The sequence below is a fragment of the Xyrauchen texanus genome, chromosome 24 (genome assembly GCF_025860055.1).
Source record: "Xyrauchen texanus isolate HMW12.3.18 chromosome 24, RBS_HiC_50CHRs, whole genome shotgun sequence".
Classification (NCBI taxonomy): Eukaryota; Metazoa; Chordata; class Actinopteri; order Cypriniformes; family Catostomidae; genus Xyrauchen; species Xyrauchen texanus.
Window position 1 is genome coordinate 7969960 of NC_068299.1, and position 21431 is coordinate 7991390.

At 38.7% G+C, this 21431-nt stretch overlaps 1 protein-coding gene across 1 annotated transcript in view; it reads right to left on the reverse strand.

The window, feature by feature from the left end:
• Positions 1–10230: 10230 nt before the first annotated feature.
• LOC127618046 (golgin subfamily A member 7B-like) overlaps positions 10231–21431 on the reverse strand; it is a 40492-nt gene continuing 29291 nt past the window's right edge. The window contains exons 4-5 of the mRNA XM_052090277.1: positions 18406–18507; positions 10231–10685 (exon numbers count right to left, since the gene is read on the reverse strand). Coding sequence (XP_051946237.1) covers positions 10602–10685; positions 18406–18507 — 186 coding nt within the window. The 3' untranslated portion in view covers positions 10231–10601. The remainder of the gene's footprint in view (positions 10686–18405; positions 18508–21431) is intronic.

Genomic DNA, 21431 nt, shown 5'->3' on the forward strand with positions numbered 1-21431 from the left:
TTCTGTTTTTAAAAGTTCAGATCTCAGAGTTGGCCTGCGTTCTAACACGGGAGTGATTTTGATTTTCCCATTGATTGACAAAGAGTATGACATTTGCTGTCTAAATTTGAAATCATCAGCATATCATGATCTCTCTCAGCTGCTCACCCTGACCTGAGTGTTTACATAGAAATGAATACACCCATGGAGAAACCCTTCCTAGGCCTTGAATTAATTTATTTCATATTAGCTGTTCATTTTGTTGCCTTTTGTTGCCTTTTATCATGCTCCAAAATAATAGTACTCTGGAGTTTTGAGTTACCTTTCTTTAAATTGCCGTACAGTTGGTTTTTTGTTGTTTCTCTTCAAGAAAAATTATGAACATGCATGAGGTAAAGTCTGCAATTACTGTGCCATTAAAAGTCAAGGGTTCACACTTTTCCAGGAATTAAATCAACAAATGAATAATCAAAAGGCATATTCAGAGATTACACTACACGATTTTAAGCCCGATTTTTGCTCGCGGCCATTTTTGTGGAGATTGCAAAAGCCTGAAATTGTAGGCACATCGGCACAACGACAAACACAATGTATGAACTATCAAAGATGTGATTTGAGAGTCGCCAATGTCTAGAATGTTAAATATCTGGACCTTTCTGTGATTCCAAATCATGCAAAGGGAAATTTGTTTTGACTGAATTCAACTGCAGCGTCGACCTACAGTTTCAGTGGGAGGAGTCCTGTTGTACCTGCAACAGAACATCAACTAGCATGGCTGCGGTATCAAGAAATTCTCATTGGACCAAAAAAATGGAGGAAAAATTTGTGGAACATTGGCAGGAGCACCAGTGCCTATTTTATGTTTCATCTGAACTGTAGCACAACCGGATGGAGAAAGAGAAGAGTTGGAGAGAAATTGCCGATTCTCTTGAGACAGTCAGGTAAGCAAATGGGTAGCTTTTTCAGTAGGAGGTATTTTTCATATTTTAACCAATAAAATATATGATTGAAACATACACATCATATACTGAAATGCATAACATATGATCATGCATTTGTTTTCGTATCTTGTATCACTTCTCGCGTGTATTCTGTTGTGAAATGTAATTTGGAGTCCTGGCAGAGTCGTCGGGGATTCGTCAATAGTGAAATGTTTTGTAATGTGTTCAACCCTGTCACAGATTCGTTGTGTAATTTGAAAACGCCACAATTTCCATGACAAGACGGATAGTTGTGTAATGTGAACGGTACCACGATCTGACGTCTTTGAAAGTCATGTAGTGTGTAGGAGGCATTAACTTGACTTTTCACACTACGCTTAACCTCAGGTTATCTTCATTCTAAACCCTGCTTTAACCCTGGTCAAGTAACATTTCACACTTGTAATTATGAAAAGGGGTTACACTGCTTTTTACCCGGGGTTATAAAACCACGCTCCGTGTTGTAGTGCCAAAGGTATACAGTGTGAAATGATGCGTGTTAGAATGTTTCAGAAAGTTTTTAGCAACAGACAACCAATCATATAAAGCCTCAGTAGTTACCTTATTCAATATTCATGCACTTTGTACCTTTGCTGAAACTTTCATGCAATGTTTACATTCTCTGTCTGAAGGAAACAGGTAAAGTGTCGAACAGTGGCGGCAAACTTGCCAACTGGCGTGATGAAGAGACAGTTTATGTGGCATATTTCAGAAGACGAAAGACAAACCGAGCTGAAATGCTTGGCGACATTTCCACAGACGAGCAGCCCCATTGACAGGTTGCTTGTCCATCATGAGCTGTATTTGTCCAGTCATTGCTATCATTGAATTGCCATTCATACACCATACGAATGAAACATCGGAACATGAATACCCAGGATTAATTATGAATACAGGGTAAATTATAAACATTGTGAAACTTTAAACAGGATAACACAGGATTCTGTTTACCCAGGGTTTAGAATAACACTAGATTGGGGTTGTCTCAATCACAATTTATTATTGTGAATTATTGAATAATTTTAACAAATTAAACTTCACATTTCTTTTAGTGCTTTTATACTCTGGTACAGTTGCACCATAAAATTCCACTGTAAATTAATATTTGCAAATGTGTTTTAATTTGTTTGAAATTAATCTGAGTAAACAAATTATTTACTCAATGATTTCAATAATCTTGGCATGATACTTTGATCTTTTGAAATAATTGTAATAATCATATTTTTGACATTTAAAATTCACAGGGCTTTCATATTATTGACAAGTGAATCTGTCCTCCTTGAATCAATATGCTAGAGCAGGAACAAACCCGATGCAAGTGCACTATAAACAGCAGAACTAAACACAGCCTGGCGTTGCCAGAGTCATAACTCTTAATTCTCCATCTCTGGCAGAGAATATGTATGTCACATCAAGGGCAATATAAGTTCCTCTGAAATAAGAATATATGACTTCTTCACTAGCCAGTAATGCTGCTTAATGTCTTATGGAGACATTGATTCCTTTTTTGGAAAGAGTGTGTGTGAGCTGGATCTTTGTGTGAGAAGGAATAGTTCCAACCTAGTCTCAGAGTATTTACGTTACCATAACAAAATTGTAGCAAACTGTTTTTTACGTGCCACGTTTTACATTTCCCTGCAGTTTTTTTGATGAAATTAACACTAAATCAACAGTTTTATAGCTGTTATAACAATATAAACAGCTGATTATGACTTTAGAAATACTTATTTTTCACTCTATTACTCACTATTACTGCTGTTATGATATCCAAACAATTTGACTCTAACGCATTATTTAAAAACATAAAAAAAAAAAATTGAAGGCTTGTGTTACAGATCCATCGACATTTTTCAAACATATTCCACTGTAATTAGCTTTTGTGCTAGCTCACCTGATAGAATGTTGGACTTTGGACTCAGAAGACCACAGTTGACACCTAAGAAATAAGTGTCATTGAAGGAACACAAGATGTGTTGCTTCAGAAATTTGCTTTTTTTTTTTTTGTCACATTTGCTTTTAGGACACTATCAGTTAGGTTTAGGCTTTGGTCTAAGGTAATGATGTCTGTTCTGTTTTCCTCTCTTTTGCTTTTAAGACACTATTGGTTAGGTTTAGGTTAAGGATTTAGGATAGGTAGGTATGTTTTACTCATTAAAACATCCATTTAACATCCACATTTGGCTGGAGTTATGCAGAATTTTAGCCTTAAAGGGATAGTTCACCCAAAAATGTGAATTCTCTCATAATTTACCCACCCTCATGCCATCCCAGATGCGTATGACTTTCAGTTCTTATGTCTAAATGCACATCGCCCCCTACTGGGCAGTGAGGATACTTTATAATAAAAATTAATTGAATATTTATCAGTTTTTCACCCAAACCTATCATATCATGGATTTAACCAATGGAGTCATATGGATTACTTTTATGCTCCCTTTATGTGGATTTTGGAGCTTCAAAACTTTGGCACCCATTCACTTCAAGGACCTACAGTGCTGAAATATTCTTTGAAAAATGTGTGTTTTACAATGAAAGTAATTCATACACATTTGGGATGCCAGCAGTGTGAGTAAATCATGATAATTTTCATTTTTGGGTGAACTATCCCTTTAAGGCTAACATTCTGCCTAACATCTCCATTTTTGTTCCATGGAAGTAAGTCAAATGTTTTGGAATAATGTGAGGGTGAGTAAATAAAGACAGAATTTGTTATTTTTTTTCTCTCACTAATGATGTCTTTTAGGAGTACAAATCAAGAAAACGTTTTTAATTATCTTCTTTAGGAGGAGATCTTGAATTAAAATCGACCAAGATAATCCATAGACAATGTTTCATGAAACCCAAAGTTAAACGATTACTGTTTTTTTCCCTTCTGTTTCTACACTTCCCACTTTCTTGCAACCTAGCAACCATGAAATTCCCCTTTCGGCACGCTATCTGCAGGGGTTTTAAGGTGGAGGTTAAATCAGCACAGGGCACTTGCGTTGAACAATGTGTTGAAACCCTAACACAAGTCATGTGACAGGGCCTTCAGCCTGATTGTATGAGTGGCAGAATTGTTTTTTAGTCATTCCAATAAAGCAACCAAAGATGAATCTGCCACATTCATTAACATTCCCCAAAATCAGTTCAGTTATTTTTAGTCTCATGTGATGGGAACATTTTCAGCTGATCTGTTTTAAGAGGAACTCATTTTTTTTTTTTTTTATGGCAGGCATTCTTGACAAAAGCAGAATATAAAATCTCTTTACATCCTGCACACATCCAGACATTTGGGAGACAAATATTTTTTATATAAATGGTAAAATAAAATAACTCTTTCAAGACAATGCAACAGTAGTATAGAAACAACAGCAAAAATATCCATTCAAGTTTGTACTATATATATAGTTAATTAAAAACATATGTTAGGAGAGACAATAAAACACATTTGTCTCTGTAGCAGCAATGAGACAGATTTTATTTATATTCCGAAAGGAAGTATAAATTGTGAATGGAAAGTTATGATTTTATTTAAGGAAGACATGATACTTTTTACTTCTCTTCAGTCATACTTAAGTGTACTCCCTATACAGTTAATCTACAAATACAAAACTAGTAAGTATCTTTAATATATATATATATATATATTCTTTTTCCTTTTGGAGACATTTAGTATTTTCCATCTTTCCTATGCACACATGCATGCTCAAGTGTTTGTTGATATAAATGAAAAGTGAATATTGTGGAAAACTCATGGCATTGCGCTGATTTAGCCACTCTCTGCCCGACACGTCATACGAATTATGTATGGCTTGACAAAAATAGCTTGTCCATATAAACACATGGTAATATATGTCTTTTTAATGTAACTTACATTTTTTATGTCATGTTTTACTGATTTGTATGGAACAGCCTGGGGCCCTTTCTGACTGTAAATGTTGGATTAAGGGCCCCTTACACTCCATCATAAGAGGCAATATTAGTCAGTAAAATCATGCAGAACTTTTTCTGTGCCAAACACTCAAAAATACATTCATTTTAGATTTTCAGTCAGTTTTCTTTCTTTTTTTTTTTTCAAAACATAAGTGTTGTGGGTAGCAATGTTTTGTAGAATTACTTCTAAGATTTTTCTTGAGCAACTTACCTAATAATGCCCAACAAATATTTAAGTCAACAACAAATCAAAATGTACCCTATTTAATTTATTATTGCATGTTCCTGGTCTTAATTGTCTGGTCTTTAAAAAAAAAAAAAAAAAAAATCTGTCTTTGTAATATTTTATCAAAATGCAATAACATGCTCTGCTTTTGAAACAACTGTCTTTTTGTAACATCCACTTTTCATGATCCAGTTAATTCCTAATGGATAAAATCAACTTCAATCTACCACATTTGCTCTTGTTAAATAACCTGTTCCTCTTAGAAATACCACTTGCAGAAATCTGATATATTTCCATATATCTACCCATGTTTGAAATATATATTTTACATATTTGAAAGCTGCCATTTTTCTACCATTTTGAAATATATGATGCATACACAGTATATAGAAGTATGTGATTATTTTTAGCAGTGAAAACCATACATGAACTCTCTCTCTCTCTCTCTCTCTCTCTCTCTATATATACATACATACAGTAAACTGATAAATGGCAATATGCATATCTTAAACACACACCCACACTATCAGTATATATATATATATATATATATATATATATATATATATATATATATATATATATATATATATATATATATATATTATATGTGTATATATATACAGGTGAAACTCTGAAAAATTAGAATATCGTGCAAAAAGTTCATTAATTTCAGTAATTCAACTTAAAAGGTGAAACTAATATATTATATAGACTCATTACAAGCAAAGTAAGATATTTCAAGCCTTTATTTGATATAATTTTTCAGTATTAGCTTAGGACTCAAATTAGAATGTCAACAGCTCGTAATCAGGCTCAATTAATCCAGCTAAACACCTGCAAAGGGTTCCTGAGCCTTTAAATGGTCTCTCAGTCTGGTTCAGTTGAATTCACAATCATGGGGAAGACTGCTGACCTGACAGTTGTGCAGAAAACCATCATTGACACCCTCCACAAGGAGGGAAAGCCTCAAAAGGTAATTGCAAAAGAAGTTGGATGTTCTCAAAGTGCTGTATCAAAGCACATTAATAGAAAGTTAAGTGGAAGGGAAAAGTGTGGAAGAAAAAGGTGCACAAGCAGCAGGGATGACCGTAGCCTGGAGAGGATTGTCAGGAAAAGGCCATTCAAATGTGTGGGGAGCTTCACAAGGAGTGGACTGAGGCTGGAGTTACTGCATCAAGAGCCACCACACACAGACGGGTCCTGGACATGGGCTTCAAATGTCAAACGCCTTACCTGGGCTAAAGAAAAAAAGAACTGGTCTGTTGCTCAGTGGTCCAAAGTCCTCTTTTCTGATGAGAGCAAATTTTGCATCTCATTTGGAAACCAAGGTCCCAGAGTCTGGAAGAAGAATGGAGAGGCACACAATCCAAGATGCTTGAAGTCCAGTGTGAAGTTTCCACAGTCTGTGTTGGTTTGGGGAGCCATGTCATCGGCTGGTGTTGGTCCACTGTGCTTTATTAAGTCCAGAGTCAACGCAGCCGCCTACCGGGACATTTTAGAGCACTTCATGCTTCCTTCAGCAGACAAGCTTTATGGAGATGCTGACTTCATTTTCCAGCAGGACTTGGCACCTGCCCACACTGCCAAAAGTACCAAAACCTGGTTCAATGACCATGGTATTACTGTGCTTGATTGGCCAGCAAACTCGCCTGACCTGAACCCCATAGAGAATCTATGGGGCATTGCCAAGAGTAAGATGAGAGACATGAGACCAAACAATGCAGAATAGCTGAAGGCCGCTATTGAAGTATCTTGGTCTTCTATAACACCTCAGCAGTGCCACAGGCTGATAGCATCCATGCCACACAGCATTGAGGCAGTAATTAATGCAAAAGGGGCCCAAACCAATTACTGAGTACATATGCATTCAGAGGGCCGACATTTCTGTATTTAAAATCCTTTTTTTTTTATTGATTTCATGTAATATTCTAATTTTCTGAGATTCTGAATTTGGGGTGTTCATAAGCTGTAAGCCATAATCATCAAAATTATATCAAATAAAGGCTTGAAATATCTTACTTTGCTTGTAATGAGTCTATATAATATATTAGTTTCACCTTTTAAGTTGAATTACTGAAATTAATGAACTTTTGCACGATATTCTAATTTTTCGAGTTTCACCTGTATATATCAGATTACTGATTTAGACATCTGATTTCAGAAGCAAAATGGGGTGCCAACAGTGTTTCATGTTGACTTTAACTCACTTTTTAAAATAATCACATACATGTTCCCCTCCTTTGCATATATCACACAAAAACAAACCATTTCCATCATTCAACACATGTTCTATCAAAACAGAACATCTACAGATAGTTTTCATTTGATCAATAATGGTACCAAACTACAAGTCCATATCAAGACTAAAAAGGTTCATGCTTTAATATTGCAAGTCATGTACAATTTACAGAAGCCTCTTTGGCAGTCCACAGTCCCAATGGAACAGCGCCAGGGTGGGTATCTATACTGCAGTGAAACATGAAGGCAGCAGGCCCAGGAGATCTATGTGTGCTACAGTTCTAAAGATAAAACGAGTGACTGAGCTAGTATAGCGTAGCCAGATGGGGAGCTGAACATAAATTGTATACGAATGGCAAGTAGAGAAGTGGAGTAATAATAATACTGTAAGAACAAAAAAAAAATTAAGTTGAAGTGTGTAATTTCTGCACCACTTGCACATTTGTTAAAAAGATAATCCCGCCCTATACTTCAACCATTGGTCGAGCCAATAATGCTGTCTCAGTCTGGACGGACCGATCAAATAAACAGATAATTGTTTTAATAGTGCAACAGTGTAGAATTTTTAGGTGAAATCAACCTACAAAAGGTTTACTTTGAAAAGTAAAAATTACACACATCAACTTTAACACAGAAATAAAGTAAAAAAGGAATGTTGGATTACATGCATCTGAAAAAGCTTGTGTGGATAGAAAAAAAGAACATGTATTATCTACAATTAATATTACTATTATATTCATTGAACACTTCATCATAAATTAAAATGATCAATTTCCTCACCGCAGTCTTTTCTTAGTGAATCACAAAAGATTATGTTGGGCAGTGTATGTCTGAGCTGCTCTTTTACATACAACAAAAATGGATGGTGAATGTAACTGCCCTGCTCCAATTAGGTAATAAATAATAATAATAATAAAATGCATCATAAAAGGAGTCGGTATGTCTCGTGTGCTATATTTCATCTTCAAAAGCAGTTTGTTTACTTTTCAGCCATCCACCATAGACATCCAATATTCAAATGAGTGGGCAATCAATGACCCCCAATAATGAATAATTGTTTACATTCTTGCTTTATACCAAACTGGGAACAACTATGCTACAAGATAAAGACCTAACTCAACAGCTCATTGATATCAAGTGTGTACATTTGCACAAATTATTAAGTTGAATTATTTCTATGTTCTGTATAAACTTCTAAACTGAAGGGAAGTCAATATGCTCAGTCATGGAAAGGGCTGTTATTTCTTTCAAGACAATATTTAGTGTGCATTCTTGAATGTGTTATGTCTGAGAGTCTTGGAGAAATGCTAGATATAATCAACATCTGCCAACTCATTGTGAACAGCTGGTAAGTCAATCTTCTCTGAACCTGATCAGTACAATTTAACTTTATCTAAGGCTCCTTTACATGTTTGACCCGCTCCTGTCCACACTGCCTTCCTCTGGTCCCTGCACAAGCAGCAACTGGAGGTAGATTTTATCATAGAAAAATAAGTACAAAAATAAACTACAATGCTTCCAGAAGGGCTAGCATGCACCTCTTTTCTTTTTTGGGCATATAGTACATAACACCAAACACTAAAGCTCAGCATTGCAAGTGTGTGGTGGAACTAAAAGAGGGAACATGAGCCTCGAGCACTTCACATGGTTAAGACTGCCAGTGAACTGAGGCAATGCTGAATTTGGCCCCTGTGGTAAGTCGGGGATGAATAGAGAGAGAGAGAGAGCTGAGTCACTGTCCAAACCAAATAAGCACTAAAGTCTGAGGTATGGGCAAGGACAGATTATGGACTGGGCAATTGGAATATAATAAGATCCAAAGTCAATGTATAGACAAGGACGGATTATGGAATTGGACGTAATTGGTACCAGGAGACCTGAGTTGAGAGGCCTGCAGAAGGGCCTGACAAAACAATAGAATATTTAGTATTAATATTAAATGATGTGAATAATTTTATACACTTTATATATTGAGCATATATTATATTGCACATTATGTTAACATTTTACAATAAGGTTCTATTCATTAGCATACAGCAAGTAAATGCTTTATCAGAAACTAACAATGAACAAAAATTAAAGCATTTTTTTTTTGTCTTGGTTAATGTTAATTATTAAAAATACCTAATAAGTTTAAAAAATAATTGCAGTTAATGATGCATTAACTAATGTTAACATATACTGTACAATTTGTATTTTTATAAAACTTTGTATATGTTGAAGTTAAAATTAACCAAGATTCATGAGTTCTGTAAAAGTATCGTTCATTGTAAATTTGTGTTAACTAATGTACTGTAGTTAATTAAAGTTAATGAATACAACCTTGTTATAAAGTGACCAACAATATAATTTTTTTTAAATACATTTTAATACATTGTAATTGATTATTTGTATTTAATATTAATAATATAAGTATTATACAAGCTACTGCTGATGTAAAATGTATATTGATAAACGGACAGCTTTTTAATGCATGCCAGTGGCTGTTGGCACAATGTAAAACTAACAAATGAATGAGAAATGTTATATGTTCATGGCCCCTCCTCAGCACTGATTGTTGTCTCTTTTGTAACATACAATGTGTTTATTCTCTTAAGTGTAACTTTATTTCTTGTATTTCTGACTGTTTGTACAGATTTTTTTTTATCAAAAGCATTAATAAAATAGTATTATTAAAAACGTACTTTTTTATATGTCAATGTATTTATGCTTATTAGAGTATTGCACTGTTAGCTTAGCAACATGCTAACACCAAACTTTATTGAATAATTTTTGAGTCAGTTTGTAGAGTTGCTATCTATATACAGAATGTTGTGTTCTAAATCAGTCCTTTATGAGGTTACACTGCCTTTATGAATATGGCCTAGAAGGCAGCTTCCTACGTACTGTAGGCAGTAGGCAGCTCACTGGGTTTTTCCAGTAAAGTAAATTTGCAGTTAAGTCTGCACTCTGTCCATCATACCCATCTGCTAACCCTTATTATTTCAGCAATGAGGGCGTCTGATGAACTCTGCGCAGAGATTTTTCTGTCACTAATGGAAATGCAGAGGAGGCTGAAATAAAGGAAATGAGAGGAGGGAATGGGTAGTGTGTGAGTTAAAGCTCCTGGCTTTGCATTTGTTGTTTGGAAGAGAGCGAGTGAACAGTACATCCACTCTTACTCTCTTTTGTTAAAATCTGGTGCTCTCATGTTTCAACATGCGGATTTTGGGGAGCGTACTGGCCACTCTGTACCCGTAACCCTGGTGCTGCTCCTCCAGTCATTGAGCTGTGGCACTGGATGGAGAACTTCCGCTGGAGCTTGAGTTGCTGGAGCCACTGTCTTCAAAGATTGAGATCTCGATCTGGACAGTCACAGTTAAGGGTTAAACACTGCAATCTTTCATTCAGTACACCAACTTTCCTGTTTGTTAAACCTAAACTCTGTTAAGAAATACTAGTCAGGCACAGAGGGTGTAGATCTTGGGGCTTGAGTCCCTGCCTTTTTTCTGAGGTGCAACACAAAATGAAAGCTTGCACAGCCAAATTAAATTACATTAAGCTTAATAATAATATGTAAGGGTGAAAAAATGCATCAACATTATGCTGAAACTCTGAAGCATCGATTACAGAATATAATAATCCATTATAATGACTTTAATTATACCCAATGAGTTGCAAAGGCCGTCTCAGATTACATGCTCACTCTCGCAACAGAAGCATGGCTTGTGACTGAGGGAATAAATGCGCACTTTAAATGAAGAAAGTTTGGTTCAGATTTTTGACTCATGATTGTTCATAATTGTGCACATCTATATAGCAAAATAAGTGTTATTATTTATTTTTGTTGTTCTTTCCCTCCCAATTACAATATATTATGCATATTTTGGATATCACTCACAATTTTTATTATGTCCATTTGTGTTACACACCATTACGTTTTTATTTCTGTGAGCTGGCATGGTTTAAAGATCAGACTTATCTGCATGTATAGATGACATATTATTGTTACAAATGAGGCTGCGAAGCAGACGAGGAGAGCGGATCTAAATGCAAGCTCGCTTTATTTAAACAGTCAAACCAATAAACACAAAGGAAAACCCTCAGTGGGGAAATAAACATAAAACTGAAAACACGAAGAGAACAACACTGAGAACTCGGGCAGGGAACACATACTAGGCTAACAACAACAACATTCAACGATAGACAAGGACTGAACCAAAAAAACAGGATATAAATACAAAAACATGGGACAAAGGGGCCAATGAACAAACAGAACACAAACAAGATGACAAGGTGATTAACAGAAACCAAATGGCAAATTAACAAGGGCAGGTGAAAACAATGAACAGTGAACACGAGGGAAAACAAGACTGTGGAGCTACAAAAGGGACAAAGGTGAAAACTATGGAATAACAAAGGGACAAAAAATGGAAAACAAAGGGGCAACGGTAAAACAAGACAAGGTCATACATAACATAGCCCCCCCTCTAAGGATCGGATCCCAGACGATCCTAAAAGAAAAAACACCAAAAGACAAAAAGGAACCCACAGAAAACAAAATGATGGCACCGGGGGCACAGAGGGCAGGCAGGAAGTCCAATGGGGCACAGAGGGCAGGCAGGAAGTCCAAGGGGGCAACGAGGGGCAGACAGGCAGTCCAGGGGGCAACGAGGGGCAGACAGGCAGTCCGGGGGGGCACAGAGGGCAGGCAGGAAGTCCAATGGGGCACAGAGGGCAGGCAGGAAGTCCTGGGGGGCACAAAGGGCAAGGACAGGTTCAGGTGGTCTGGGAGGAGGCCACAGGTCAGGGGCCGGGTCAGGAGGCCTGGGAGGAGGCCACAGGTCAGGAACAGGGTCAGGGGCCCTGGGAGGAGGCCACAGGTCAGGGGCTGGGTCAGGAGGCCTGGGAGGAGGCCCTAGAGGCGGTGACCTGGAAGGCTCGGGAGGCGGAGCCGTAGGAGGCTCGGGAGGCGGAGCCGTAGGAGGCTCGGGAGGCTCTGAGGGCAGAGCTGTAGGAGGCTCTGGAGGCTCAGAGGCCTCAGGGGCGGAGCCGTGGGAGGCTCAGGAGGTAGAACTGAGGGAGGCTCAGGAGGCAGAACTGAGGGAGGCTCAGGAGGCGAAGCCCTGGAAGGCTCTGGAGGGGGAGCCGTAGGAGGCTCGGGAGGCGGAGCCGAGGAAAGTGGCGCCGTAGGAGGCTCTAGAGGCGGAGGCCTGGATGGCTCCGGAGGAGGAGCTGTAGGAGGCTCGAGAGGCAGAGGCGAAGGAGGCTCGGGAGGCTCTGGGAGCGGAGCCGTAGAAGGCTCGGGAGACTTGAGAGGCGGAGCCCTGGAAGGCTCGGGAGGCGGAGCCCTGGAAGGCTCAGGAGGCTTGAGAGGCGGAGCCCTGGAAGGCTTGAGAGGCGGAGCCCTGGAAGGCTCGAGAGGCTTGATAGGCGGAGCCCTGGGAGGCTCGAGAGGCCGAGCTCTGGGAAGCTCGGGAGGCGGAGCTCTGGGAAGCTCGGGAAGCTCGGAAGGCGGAGCTCTGGAAAGCTCGGAGGGCGGAGCTCTGGAAAGCTTGGGTACTGGCACTGGCTCTTGGACGGTCACGGCTACTGGCGCTGGCTCAGTGGCGGTCGAGGCTACAGGCGCTGGCTCAGGGGCGGTCGAGGCTACAGGCGCTGGCTCAGGGGCGGTCGAGGCTACAGGCGCTGGCTCAGGGGCGAGGGGCGGTCGAGGCTACAGGCGCTGGCTCACTGACTTCTGAGGCGACAGGCTCGCTCACCGTGGAAGGCGTGGGCACTGGCTCGCTGACCGTGGCAGACGAGGGCTCTGGCTCGCAGACCGGGGCAGGTGTGAAGGGACGAACCACGGGCGAATGGAGTACCAACACTGCGGGAGGAGTGGCAGCATCATCCTCCCGTACGTCCACAGTGAGCGGCGATCCGCTGACTCGCAAGGTCTCCTCCACGAAACTGAGGAGAGTCCAGCAACCATTCACCGGCGGCAACAGTTCCCTCAGAGACTCGTGTAAGTTACCCCGGAAGAATGCCACCACAGTGTAGTCGGGGAAGTCAGATATGCGTGCCAGCTCCAGAAAATCTTGGACGTGGTCCTCTAAAGGGCGGTCCTCCTGCCTGAGGCAAAGGAGCCGGTAATTCGCCGAGCAAGCTTCTAGATCCATGTGGTGGTCTATCGTTCTGTTACGAATGAGGCAGCGAAGCAGACGAGGAGAGCGGATCTAAATGCAAGCTTGCTTTATTTAAACAGTCAAACCAATAAACACAAAGGAATACCCTCAGTGGGGAAATAAACTTAAAACTGAAAACACGAAGAGAACAACACTGAGAACTCCGGCAGGGAACACATACTAGGCTAACAACAACATTCAACGATAGACAAGGACTGAACCAAAAAACCAGGATATAAATACAAAAACATGGGACAAAGGGGCCAATGAACAAACAGAACACAAACTAGATGACAAGGTGATTAACAGAAACCAAAAGGCAAATTAACAAGGGCAGGTGAAAACAATGAACAGTGAACACGAGGGAAAACAAGACTGTGGAGCTACAAAAGGGACAAAAGTGAAAAGTATGGAATAACAAAGGGACAAAAATGGAAAACAAAGGGGCAACGGTAAAACAAGACAAGGTCATACATAACAATTATATTTATATTTTAATTATTGTTTGGTTCAGTAAATGTTCCCGTGACGAGAAGCAAATCTATTATGCCTAATGAGCAGTCTACTTACCATCTATCTGTTTTAGTTTGCATAAAGCCTGACGTTACATTATCCTTTATTCATATTGGCTCAATAATTACCGTAATAACAGAATCATTTTTAGTTTATGAGCCAAACCTAAAATACCCAAAACCCTTTTATACTTAAACAGGCCTACCTACTCCATTGATGAAAGTGTCATTAATGTGTTTAGTTAAAGCTAAAAAAAATTATAATAATAATTATAGCATAATATTACGCAAGCCCCAAACCCCACCCCATCAACTGACAATTTTGAAGCGACTGCCCCTTTAAAAGATTTAGAGCCCCTGCCCCTCAAAAAGTCTTTGTATGTCCCTGATAAAAGTGGTCAGTGTGAAAGATACTGAATGGCAGCTATTGTTTGCCCATTGACCTGAAGTGACTTCTGGTTGGATTGTGCAGGTCTGTGAGCTGAAGATCGGGCTGCCAAAGCCAGCTGGACCTGTAGTCAATGGGAAGAATGGGGAATAGCACTGCCAAGCATGCTTGATGGTCTACTGGATAGATTTTCATTTCCCAAAAGAACTCACCCAAAATTGTGGGATCCAAAGAATAATATGTTCCTGGATGCTGTTTTGAGTTTGTGCTTAATGTCATACAGAACAGTACCTGAAGACTATGGACCAGTATTGTGTCAGACATATACATATTTAACATTAAGAGCAAGGGAACACACCCATACCTTTCTACATCAGGGTTTCCCTTGAGTGCAGCCTCAAGCATTCTGAAATATATTACATACTAATCATTTTGAAAGAAGAAATCTTTCAAAGCAAAATAATTGTCAAAAAGGTAACGGGTTATCATGGCAAACTAGTAGGCATTTGGGGTACGGCTGTGTGTTGAGCCTAATCTTAGTAAAATGACAAGTATTCAGCCAGACATCAAAAGCACTGACATTAGCAATGCAGAAACATTTCCCACCTCATTAGCAGAGTTGCTTGGAAACAGTTAGGCTTCTAAAGACATTTTGTATGTAGCTTAACTTCAATGTCAACTTAATAACAACATTGCACTGGGGTAGTGTTGGAATGTTACATTTAGGTGTTTGATGTAAATTGGTTTTATGCCTTTCAGGTTATTTATACTCTTTAGGTCATGCGGCTGTGTTCACCTAAATCACTATGGAATGATTTGACAACTTAGCCTGCATCCATTGTAATACATGGCTCTGACAATAATACAAACATGATGATGTTGCATCATTTCTCAAGTCATGTTAGGAACAGACTTGAGAATGTGTAAATCTATTTACAAATTATTTTGTAATGCTATTTTCTTTCCTTAACGTTTATATGAATTGTTAAAGGGGTCACATCATTACAAATATTATGAGGTTTTCCTAGTTCAAAAATTCTATAGACTTCCAGTGAACATTTCTGACTGCAACTACTTTCAAGTTATGTCCACCAACCTTGGCACAGTCCTTCAGGCTGTTCTTACTTAAGATTTTATTTTCTAACCAATCAAACAAGGTTTTCCTGGAGCAGACAATTACATTTCCACTGTTCTGATGGATGTTCCGTGTCGGGCTCGGAATGTTGATGATTTCAAACTCCAACTGTCAAACAGTTCAGTCCTTTAACCTGTTTTAAGCAGTTTTCTTGACAATCTTTCCTTTCTTTTCTAGTTATACTTTAACCACAGAAACAAAGTGTTCCTAATCAGCTCTGGCCTCAGATGCTTTTCGGTTTCACAAAGTTTCCTAGCTACAACCATCAAACAAGAAAATGGGAAGAAGTGCCTACAAATAAGGCAGGTTTTCATTTTTAGCTCTATATGAACATTTCAAGGGCTACATTCAAACCAAACCAAATGTGGCCCAGATCTGATTTTTTGCTCAAATTAGATTTTTGTTTTGTTAGGTTATTCACATTACATTTGAAATATAACCCATATCAGACACTGGTCTGAACAGCCGACACTCCTAAACTGAGCCGCATGCGTGTAGCACTCCTTAAGCATGTGTATAACAAACCCCGGCATGTTCATCATTGTTGTCACGCCTCCACTGGGCTCTTCGCCATCCACACTCCAATCACCTGCAACTGCACACAATTTCACCAGCAATCAAGAACAGTCTCCATTAGGATCATACAGATCTCACTGCTCTTCTAAAGTAGTGTTATGTAAACCTCATGCACTCACCACCCATGTGAACATTTCATCAGCGATAGCCCTCAACTAAATTCATTACTCTGTGCCAGTTAAGTTAATTTACTTCTCTACTCACCTGTTTACTTACCAATAAAGTTCCTGCATCTGGGTACACTGTCCATCTGTGTGTGTTGCCTTCCTAACAATTCTAGTATGAATAATTAATTACATTTTAATTCAAAATGTGATTATCTGTTTTTAACGCAGATAGAACACATGCCTACACTAAAAAAAAAAATGCTCACCAATAGTGGCTCTTCCAGGAGCAATGACCAATAAACATGTAGAGACAGTGCTCTACACTCTACACACTAAACACCATCAGGGTAACACATGTGAAATTTAAATAATGCAGTAAACATTGACTAAACTACATCAAATATAAAACAGAACACCCCAATGAACATAACTGATATTAAAAATAAGAAACTTAACTACACGCATAAAATACAATGAAATATGTTGGGCCAAGCAAGGAATTGTGAACACACGATTATTGTTTTTGACTGTAATTAAAAAAAAAAGTACAGTAAAAAGTACATGTACTCGATTGTTAAACAATGTACATTTTTACCATTAATTTTACAGGAAAATCATACTGTAGAATTTCTCATTAAAATACAATGCCAGTTGAACTCTTTTAGTGTTTATTGAACACTTTACAAAGGGCTACTGTTATGGCCGATCCAACACCTTTACACTTCTCAATCTCACAGCCGACTAGCTATTCTCACACGCTGCACACAACACACACCTCTCCTCTACCGGAGGAAGAATGAACAACAACCAAAACTCTGTTCCTCCCACATAAATCCACCCCCTCCCATAATGAGGTATAAACACACCATTATTATTTAACGTAATACTGAACATTATGAACCTGTAATGTAACTGTTATGACATTACAATACTTTTGACATCTAAAAAAAAAATATTTTATTGTAAAAACTACTGTATTGTCTTTTAAAATATCTTAACAAATTTTACTGTTTATTTTACAGTTAATATTCATTAATCAATGAACATTTTATTTCTGTAGCACTTTAACAGTCTTTTACCATTAAGTAACAGAAATTGTTTACAGTGTATCTGATATTAGGTCCGAAAGTGATGGAGAAAGACGTTAATGGGTAAAGAATTTTTATGTCAAGTGTCCTTTCACTTACGAGCTAAACACACCATAAAATCAAAAGACAGCAGGAAAAACGGCATTAAATATATGTAAGTTAAGATGAGTTATCTTTATTTCATATTTCCATTGACTGACTTGCATTCGTCTTTTGAAACAGTTGGGAAGAGCCTATAGAAACTGTGTTCTCTGTGAGTGACACAAGCAAAGAGCGCCATTATTTAAATTTGTATCTGTATCTTTTCACTACACATATTTAACGTGCAATCCTTACAAATCACTGAACCCAACTGTTGAAACCTATACTTTTATTTTCTATCCTTAAAAAACAAACTGAACGCATTAACTAGAAAGATATGACTTGCACTTAAAAGTTTTTTAACATAACAGGCGTATATGCTGGAAATCAAGCAGGCAAATGACGAATGTTGAGGTAGATTCATTTAAATATCACATTGAATGTAACCAGGCTGTTCACATCTAAGACACATTGTAAAAAATCGATGTATTACCACATATGAAATTGGCCCAGATCATATTTGAAAATGTCAGTTTTAAAGCGCTTTTGGCTGTTCACACGATCATCCAGTGAACAGATCTGTGTCACATGTGAGTGAAATAAATCTGATTTTGGCCACCTTCAGCTGCGGTGTGAACATAGCCAAGGAGTCACCTCGGTTGAACAACTGAAGGTGATGTGATTTTCTTTGTATGTTATGTGACTTTCATTAAAGAGCCTTTCATTTAATGTGACCTCCCATTTTAGAAAGAACAGGACCTAAACAATTTCAACAGTGTTAATTTCTTTGCCAAACCAAATACAAACCATCATGCTTTTTCTAGAATACCATAAGGAAATAGGAAACATGACCATAGGAAAATACCTTCACTACAAATGACAAAAAAGCCTCTTCCATAAACAAAAAGGATAACTCAAAGAGAGCAAAGTTGAAAGTTCACTTGCTCCATTCTTCAAAGTGGTGCTAACCACTGCTTCAAGACTGCATAATGTAAGACAGAAAACCATCCTGGGCTGTTTGCAAAGGATACCACTCTCATGCCCCGCTCGATGGGGTCGGTGAGGAGCAAACCTCTAGGTGTATAGATCTTCTCGTTCTGTTCCTGGATATACATGCCGATCTTTTTCAGTACCTGTGAGGGTTAGAAAAGAGACAAATGCGAGGAGGACAAACAGAAAAAATAGCTCATAGCTGTGCAAGAAAGTCAACTTCTAATCAAAAGTTTTTATGTTTTGTCCAGTTCTTAATTGTAGATGATTAATTGGTGCATGCTACTCTAAATGTTTGTTTTCGTAAAGCATCCTTCATCAAAATAAATTGACGTTCTCCACCTCTGAAACAACTTTTTTGCTGACGTCACCAAGCATGGAAGTGAAGGTTTGGCAGGTCAACTTTGGTAGTTATAAACCTACTGGTAGATACCATAACAACATGATCATCAACATAGGAAATCAACATATTGCTTCCAAATATTCATGTACCCTGTAATCGACTGAGAAGTGGTTTAGGTTAGGGGGGACCATTAATGAAATATTAGTTTCTGTTGACTGTATTACATAGTCCATCCATCCATCCATCCATCGTCAACCGCTTATCCTGTGTACAGGGTCGCGGGGGGCTGGAGCCTATCCCAGCTAACATTGGGCGAAAGGCGGGGGACACCCTGGACAGGTCGCCAGTCCATCGCAGTGTATTACATAGTTTAAAACTAAAAATAACTCTAACTTGCTTTTGGCAAAACTCTGTGGAGCTTTCACCTACAAACTGGAGACCTTATTTGCCTGTACGTTCGACAACACTTCCAGCTTTGGCCACTGGGGGTAGTGATTAGAATTTTAGTGTGAACAGATCGTTTTCATCTGTGTCCCTTTTTCGACCAACTGTCGCCAAATACATATTGCAGTCAGTCTGGCTATAACTACACCATTATGTGTGCAAAAAGCATGCTTCTACATTGACAGACTTTTTACAGTGGCCATGTGTTGATGAATGTGAAAAATGAGATTGTTTGCAATTAATATATAAATCAAATGTTTTTTTTTTTTTTTTTTAGTATACAGTATTAGAGTAAATGTTTCAATCAGTAGCCAGTTTTTTTTTTTTTCTTGACAGCCTCTACTTTTTCAACATATCCCTTCCAACCACCTGGCTCCATTCTGTTGTGTCCCATCCCAAAAACAATGCTGGCTCAATAATCTGTTTCATTTGGAAATATGTCTTATGAACATTAATCACCCAATTCATTATTTTGCTGTAGCTAACTTCCCATACAATCTTAATGGTGCTCAGTATGAGCGTGCGCCTGTAGACTGAGGTACACTCTTGTGCAGTATATTGCCAGGGCCATTTTTGACAACAGCAGATATGAGTTTATTTAGATTATTTAGATAACCTCTGAAACAGGCTGCCTGTGTTTCTCAACCCCAGCGGGGTGAAACTGTGCATCACTTCTTCGCTTTGCTTTCCACTCTTCACTCTACAAGGTGTGAAAGAGGATGAGATGTTTGTAAGAGGAGCAAGAAAACCGATCTGTTCAGAGTTCAGTGGCCATGAACAAACTTCAGAATGAGTATTGACTTACAGAGGTGAACGCAACAGCACCTCTATCTATCTGTCTGTCTGTCTATCTACAGTATCTATCTATACATATCAATATAAATACAATATATAAATAAATATGTATACAATTATATTTTTCGAACTATCGCCCATATAGAGCTGGTGCTCTTTTTGCCATTCTATCTGGTCCTTTTCATATCTATATTGCAGAAATAGTAAGAGCACTGTGGTATGGTAGTATCCCGTTGCAAAATGAGTCACTGGGTTGCACTTTCTTTTCTTTTCTTTTTTTTGAAGTGATAGTACAGGATAGGTAAGTTAGCCTATACAGCACAACAAATACAAATGGAAAATGAATGAGAAAAAATACTTCTGGAACCAAGGCCACGTAAAGACAAATTTGTATACACCGCACTGTAAACGACCTCAAAGCTAAAAGACATGGACTTAAAGCTACATAACTCAAATATATTCTTGACAGACTTTTTTTTAGAGGTGCACACAATTTGCATGCCACATTATTGATGCCTGTATGTGTGCATTAATAACAAATGTATGTCTTCATTTCTTAGATTGAGTATTTTTACTATAACATTGTATTGAAACCAAAGGTTGAGAACGGCTGCTCTACAGAAGGAAAGGTCATTGTGTGATTTACGGTCTTAAGCCTTGACGTGTGACATGGCGCAGCTAACTTTAAATCTTTGTCTTCACTGCCCTGACTTGTGTGTGCAGTCACTCGTCTTTGATGAGGAAGATGCTTATCTAGCTGAAGCCTGCAGGGTGAGGGAACTCATCCATGTCCACTCATGTGTGGCCTCCTGTCAGCTGGAGCGGCAAACAAAGATGCACAGCTTGGGTGGGTGCAGTTTATCAGAGTTTGCCATTTAGGTGGGCATATTTACAATCTAGAGTTTACAAACAACTCTCTGCAAAGACCTGATGCAGGGGTGTCCTTCATTTAATTTGTTTGAGGGGGCATCAGTGGCGAACCTGCCCTGGCTCACTTGGTCCCCTAGGCAAGATAAACAAAATATTAAATAAATGAAAAATATGTTAATCTGGTATTGCTAAATCTCTCCTGGCTGATGAATCTCATGGTTTGAGGTCACCTGCTTTGTCTGTGGTCACTCTGGGTCAGAGATATTTACCTACATATCAGAAGTCACACACTTTTTAGCACACACTTCCGGTGTGTGTACGCAGGCACGTCTGGCTGCCGCTGCTCACCGGGGCTAGATTCATCTTTTTAGATTGTTTTATATCATTTTATATTGTATTTGAATTTGTTTTATATCAATCAAAGCTCGACCACCTTGAAAACCACCCTCTGTCAGTGTTTTCCGCGAATTCGACTGGAGTCTTTTGGATTGTTCATACCAATCAAAGTTTGACTAACCTGAGGGGCTCTCTGTCATCGGTCTGCGGGACTCGTGTACGGGGCTTGCTGTCGGTGCTGGCACGCGAGGGCGGGCTATCGGCGGACGGGCTGCTTTG